The sequence below is a fragment of the Pteropus vampyrus genome, unplaced genomic scaffold, assembly GCF_000151845.1.
Source record: "Pteropus vampyrus isolate Shadow unplaced genomic scaffold, Pvam_2.0 Scaffold375, whole genome shotgun sequence".
NCBI lineage: Eukaryota > Metazoa > Chordata > Mammalia > Chiroptera > Pteropodidae > Pteropus > Pteropus vampyrus.
Window position 1 is genome coordinate 329,937 of NW_011889156.1, and position 6,730 is coordinate 336,666.

The 6,730-nt window shown below is 60.7% G+C and overlaps 1 protein-coding gene across 1 annotated transcript in view; it reads right to left on the reverse strand.

Annotated features, from left to right (window-relative positions):
- SIPA1L2 (signal induced proliferation associated 1 like 2) overlaps window positions 1–6,730 on the reverse strand; it is a 150,782-nt gene that overhangs the window by 22,579 nt on the left and 121,473 nt on the right. The window contains exons 17-18 of the mRNA XM_023523050.1: window positions 4,477–4,741; window positions 520–673 (exon numbers count right to left, since the gene is read on the reverse strand). Coding sequence (XP_023378818.1) covers window positions 520–673; window positions 4,477–4,741 — 419 coding nt within the window. The remainder of the gene's footprint in view (window positions 1–519; window positions 674–4,476; window positions 4,742–6,730) is intronic.

Here is a 6,730-nt window from a genome sequence, read left to right on the forward strand (position 1 = left end):
GCTCCGTCCCGCGGACGCTCGGGCAGAGGACCGTCCGACCCCCGCCCAGTCCTGGGACAGGGTGACATGGAGGAAGGGGCAGGGGCCGGGAGCTGCAGCGACGGCCGGGCTGGGAACCCTACAGCTACGCCTCCCGGCCGCCTGCTAGGCCCAGGCCCACAGGAGGCCCGCCGCGCCCGCCTACTCCGCAGCACACCGATCACGTCTCCTTTTGAGAGACGGCCTCTGGGCCAAGAGGTCAGGTCACCTGCACAAAGTCACGTAGCGGACTGCCACTGGTGCTGGAACTCGGGGCCAGGCCCGCGCGCCCGCCCCGGCTCCCTCGGGCCACCCTGACCCCCACCCCACCCCTGGGCTTGCCCTGCTTGCTGACAATAAATGCTGAACACGCCAGCCGTGCACGGCGCTGCGGGCCGGGTCATGATGCAAGACTCAGGCAGGAGGACCCGGGGACCTCAGTCCCTTTGGACTTTGCTGCAGTGCTTCTAGAAACTTCGAAGCCCCCCCAAAGCCACCGACCTTCCTTCTCCCCTCCTCCACCACGGGGCTGTCGGGAAGCATCAGGTCCACAAAGTCGTCCTTGGACAGAACGTGTGGCGTTTCTGCGACGGCGTCTACCGCCCCCGGCTGATGCTGGCTCGCCGCGGACAGGAGCTCCATCTCGCCGTACAGCCTGTCGGAACGAACGGGAGGAGCGGTCAGCCCCGTCGGTCAAGTGCCTGTCGTGTCAGGGGTGAAAGTCTGCGGCCAGTTTCAAGCGCCGCACGCACACACGCACGTCTCAACCGTCACGTCGGTTCGCTGCGGCCGCCCCAGGTCGAATGAGCTCAATTGCAAAGTTACCTTTCTGAATAATTCAAAACCAAATCAGATCCCCAAAGCCCTGGGGGCGAAAAAAGACAGCCGGCTTCTAAAACGAGGCCGTGGTTTTTCCTTTCCTAATCCGTGTCAGAAAACGGTTCCGGTAATTCATCAGAGATCACCCTCGGTCCTCTGAGGGAACCTTCCTCGGTGGCCGGACAGCCAGCCACAGCCCGCATCGCACCCCGACACCACAGAGGGAGGGAGAGAGAGGCCCCCAAGGGAGCCTGGGGTGGAAGAGGAATCAGTTCAGGCGTGTGCCAAGCACGTTTTGTTATGAGCAATTTCGCAAAGCTGTTTGGATAAATAAAGCAGCTGTCTCCCTTAATTATCAGGATATAAAAATGTATTTATGGACAACAAAAGGCCGTCTAGCTGAATTACTGTTTTCAGCTCTCTTCCATGGAGAAAAGTGGGGAGTCATCTTTGAAAGGTTCGCTTCGGAAACGCCATCTGAGCATCCGGACGTTCGCGAGGCACGGCGGGTCGTGAGCGGCCGCGTTGTCGCTGTGGCCGGCGGGCGACAGAGGCAGAGCTGGGCGCCAGGCGCTCAGGCCCATCCGCTTTGGGAGACACGTCGGGGAGGGAACTCCAGGTCCCACCAAGAACCCCTTGGCTAAAGATTCAATACCTGTGCAGGTGACCCCGAACGACGCAGGGCTTAGAGCGCCTACCCCGCACAATCGAAAACCCCTCGGGTATCTCTGACTCCCCCAAAACGTAACTACTAGCAGCCGCCTGCTGACCGGAGCTTACTGACGGCACGGCGGTGGGTAAACTCCTATTTTGTGTGTTGTTTGCGTTGTATACTACATTCTTACAACGAAGTAAGCTAGAGAAAAAAATGTTAAAAACCATAGTAAGGTAAATTACAGTGCTGTGTGTATTGATCGACACAGTAAGTTTGTCACCTACTTATAAGATGGAAGCGCCGGCGTGTGGGTGGCCTGCGCAGTTCGAACCCACATGGTTCAAGGGTCAGCTGCAGCTACCATTAAAACATGCCCTTCTGGTTTACGTGTTTGGATAAAAATCGCTAGCCTTTTCTGGTAAATCGGCAATTTTACTCAAGCTGTGAAATGGCACGTTAATAAATATGCTCCACGTCTACTCCGAGGCACTCACGAGGAGCAGAGGGCAGGACGGCTCCCGGGGGGACCCCGGTCTGGGGCTGTGTCGGGACAGGGACGACCAGCGCGTGGGAGGTCACAGGGCTCGGTCAGAGGTGGCGGTGGCCTCAGAAGCTGGGCCCGGAAGCTCAGGAGGGGCCGTCGGGCCGAGGGAGCCACAGGGATGGAGGGGCCTGAGGCGGACGCTCACCCGGGCAGGAGACGCAGAGCCACTGCAAGCGCAGGGGTATCGGTGGCGGGGCGGGGGCAGGGAGCAGGCACGGGGCAAATCGGAAGGACTAGACGTGCCACGCTCAGCTGTCGCCCCGAGGATGCTGAAGTTCAGGAAGACCACAGACAGGGACGCAAACGAGCCCTGAACACGCGCGCGAGAGACAGAACCCCTCCGGCCCGACGACGGACGCGGACGGTGGCGCTGGAGGGCGACGGGAAGCCGGGCTGAGATGGCAGGACTGGGTGGCGGAACCGAGGCCGCGGGCACGGAACACGGTGACGGCCACCGAGGAGGGAGGCCCCGCGGGACCGAAGCGTCCGGCGGGAGGCGAGGTGGAACCTGAGTTTCTGGCGTGGTGACCACAGAGACACCGCGGGCCGGGGCCTCGCAGGACGCTCTGGGACAGCAGCATGTCCCGTCGGCACCGGGCGGCACCTGCTCGCGGGCACACCGTCAGCAATGCCGAGCTCTGTCCTGCCTCAGGCCAGCGCTCCCGAGAGCGGGCCCGGCTTTCCCAGGGGACGCACAGCCCGGTGACGGTGACGACCATGGCTGAGGGACGCGCCCGGAGACCCGCTGAGGATGGAACCGGACCAACCGCGACGCAGCGCGGCACCCGCTCAGGTCACCCGGTGAGCGCACGCGCCGCCGTCGTCAGCTGCTGCGTTTCAGACGTGGGGCTGCGCCATCGGCTAAAGCCATCAACGAGGGCTCCAGCACGCGCTTCGAAAAGACTTCGGGGGCCCTGCCGGGGGACGCTGCCGCCGTCGCACTTTGTGTTCGGTGAGGCGCGGATTCTCGAACCCTCAGTGGTACAAACACCACGCACTCGGCTGATCTCAGTGCATCTTTCAGTGGTTCGGCAAACGCTGTTTTGCCAGAATTTCCAGCGCAGCTGGCGCAGTCTGCACGGCGCCCCCCGCACACGTTCAACGGCGTCTCTGGTCTTAGATGCATTTCGCTTGGCTGGGAAAGGCCGGGGTGCCTGCCGCACCTGCCGGCTGAGCCCGCACAGCGAAGGGGCCTGGCCTGCGGCTGGGAGCCCGGGTGTGAACCCCAGCACTAACCTCGTGTGCCGAGAGAAGTAACTGCGCCCCAGGGGTGCACACCTCCTCCTCACGCATTCCTGACACCGCCCCCCACCCCCAATGAAAGTCCGTGTCGCAAACCAGTGTCTTAAAGTGCACACTCTCGGGGGGGTGGAGGGCTCCTGAGTGGAAAATGTCTAAATGGGCCACCGACCCCTTTTCCTGACACTTCAGGGGAGCCCTCCGCTGAAACACGGTGCTTACACCGATGTGCAAAACGCTTCCACGACTATTTCACAGAAAATAAAAAGCCTGGGATGAATTTCTGCGAAGCACACAGAAGGCTCTGTTAGACAGAAAAACCAACGTCGTCATGAGAACATTTGCATTTATGACAAAAAGCGTAGTTATCTCTGTAAAATTACTTTCTAAACAGCTCACTTGCAATTACTGACATGATTTTTTTTTAACAAAAAGATTCCATGTTCAGTGTTAGATGAAAATGATTTTTCGCTTGGAAGGCAATGTCACTGCTTAGCCACAGCTAAGCGGGGGAATCGTTTTTTAAGGGACAAAAGGGGTGCTGGTTCATTAACCAAGCTTAAAATCTAGAGTCCTCTGAAAACCGCGTCCCCGGGCACCCCCAGGGACCCCGCGCCCGGTGACGCTGTCAGAACACGCGGACACAGAAGAACACAGCGGCCTCAGGATTTAGTGCGTGAGAGCTTTGTTTTTCATGCTGTCCTTCAAAAATGAAGCAAACCAACGGCTGAACGGCTCTGACTGGCTTTGCTTTTGTAATCTCGGAATGTGAATTCTTGTCTCGTCAAAGACGAACGAGAGTTTTCACACGTGTAATAAGTTATCAGTATTTCTTCTCTTGTCTTTTCTCAAACGGATACAGAACAGGCCTCCCTCGCTGCCCCCACTGAAGCCGAGGCCGAGGCGGTGACCACAGGCACGTGACAGTGGGCAGGTGCCTGTTCTTTTCTGACGCCGCTTACGCGGCAATTTTAAAAAACGCACACGGACTCTGGGACCCCAAGTGTCCCGAACCGGCTGAGTCAGGCTCCGCAGTCACTGCATCGCGAGCCACCGCCTCGGCCTCCCTACGCAGGCAGCTGTTTGAATCTCAGAGCCCAAAACGGGTTTCCTCTCATTTTATATGCAATGGTCAAAGACGTTTGCTCCGCCAACCCCGCGACGTGCCAGGCTACCCGGGGCGCCCCGCCAGCCACCTTACCCCCGACACTCGGCCACGTCGGGCTCCTCGGGCGGCGGGCTGCCTTCCGACTTCTTCCAGCCGATGACATACTTGTTCGCTGGCCCCTGTCTGTGGTAGGGCTTGGACACAGAGCCGGGGCCCGGGGGGCCGCTGCTGTGAGCCACGATGTAGACTGTGGACGTGTCCAGGGAGCCGGTGCCTTTGGGACAGTGAGGCAAAGGGCTTCCCGTGTGGCGGGAGCCGCTGGGGAGAAAAAGAGACAAACGCTGCAGTGCGGGCGGGGCTGGCGCGTCACCGCGTCACAGCCGTGTTGGCCCCGGTCCCGCGAGCGAGCGGGACGGCGTGGAGCGGGGCAGGGGCGGCGTCCGGCTCGGGCCGGGCGCCTGGTCTCCGGGGACTGCACCCCGTCGGGGGGAGCTACCAGGAAGATGGGCACCACGCTTAAACGGATGCTCTAAAATGTGGCCTCAAAGTCACCGTCAACTAAGAACTGCAAGGAAGAGACAGCCGGGTGACAAAGGGCCCGCTCACTCCGCGTGGCGCCTCCACGGCGTCCGGCCCGTCGGAAAGCCCACCGGCAGGTTTACGCCCTTCCTAACGGTGTGAACCGCCGGACAGTGAACGGCCAGCGAGCTCAAGAACGGGCCTCAGAGCCCCACAGCCGCGCCCACTTCTGCTTATCGACGATCAACGACAGCACCCAGAGAAACGTCCCTTGACCGCAGCTCAAGGTTACAGCTCTCTGCCGAGGTGCCACGGAGTCGGCTGCTTTACAAACCTCCTGAACTCTGAACGAGACGGAACGAGGTCATAAAACCTCAAGACGGTTTTTAGAGTGCGGCCAATTTCAATCGTCCCTGAAATTACAGAGGGAACGACTCAGGCAACTCAAGTCACTCAGAACGCGTATGTTCTTTCGGGTATTTATTACTAAACGTATTGTACGTCGAATAACTAAAGAGAACTGAGAAAAACTAGTAGGAGCTTCTATTTAAAAACGACCCCTGCGCCCGAGGCTTCCTCCCCCGGTGTCTGCTGCCCCTTCTGCTGCAAGGACATCCGGTTTTCTCCTGGGGAAGCAGCGTTCTTCACGAGCCTTCAGCCGCATGGCGTGCGGGGCCTGGCCCCGGGTCCCGCCTGCCCTAAACAGTGGCACCCCCGTCACCGTGGTTAAGGACGAGCAGCTGGGAGTGGGGTGTCTTCTGAAGGGGGCTTCTGCAGGGCTGCAGAGGAGCATGAGCGCGGAGGCCGTGACACAGGGGCATAGTGACCGGGCCATTTTCAACCGACGGGACAGTGACCGGATCTCGGGGCTGCCACGTGGAGCCCAGGACGGAGGGCCCCGGCCTTGGGTGTCGTCGTCTGAGCTGCTGCTGGCTCGGCACTTCTGACCTCTTCGGTTACGTGAGCCACCATGCTGCCTTCCTGCGTGAACCGGTCAGCGTGGAGTTTTAGCTTGTGACAAAAGCCCCCGAGTGCCAAACATGCTAAGACACCGATGCTGGTGTCACCGCGGGACCAGGCAGCGAGGCAGCGGCGAGCCCGCGTGTGAGCGCACGCGTCTCGCACAGACCGCCCGTGACGCAGGCGTTCAGAGCTTCTCAGCGAGCACAGTGACATCCTGCCGAAACGAAAACGCCGCCTGGACACCCCTCTGCCCGGACCAAGAGGGCAGAGCAAGTGCCACGCACGTCGGCCGGGGTACGCGGTCCTGCTGCTCTGGTGCTGGCCGACTGATGCCGGCCCGCCCGTCGCGGCTACATGCTCAGACAGTGACGTCCGCCCCTCACTGGCTGCCTGAGGTGGGGACAAGGTCCGGGCGAGCAGTGGCCTCGGCCTCCGTGACAGGGAGAGCCAGGGCACAGGGGCTGTCACGTGGCCGCTGCGTGAGCACCAGCGCTCAGACCTGCTCCCGCCACGGTCCTCCCGACTGTCCGGGTCGCCTGACTGTCCCCAGGACTGGGAGGGTCCTGGGTCAGGAAAGGCTCGGATGCGAGGATGATGCCCGCGGCAGCTGGTAGCAGCAGGACATCCCGCCACGGCCGGACCGGAACCAACGCGTTTCTCTGCCTCATTTCCGAAGGCAGGAATCACAAACTACGCGTTTCAAAATCACTGCACAGCCTGGCGTCGAACAGGAGTTCAGATCTGCTCATCGCTACGTATCAAACGGTGACAGCTACAGCGTCATTCGGGTGGATTCGGCTCGTCTTCGTGCTTTAGAAATGGAGCCGCCGGTCCGCACGCACCGTCACTGCTGCACGGAAGGCCT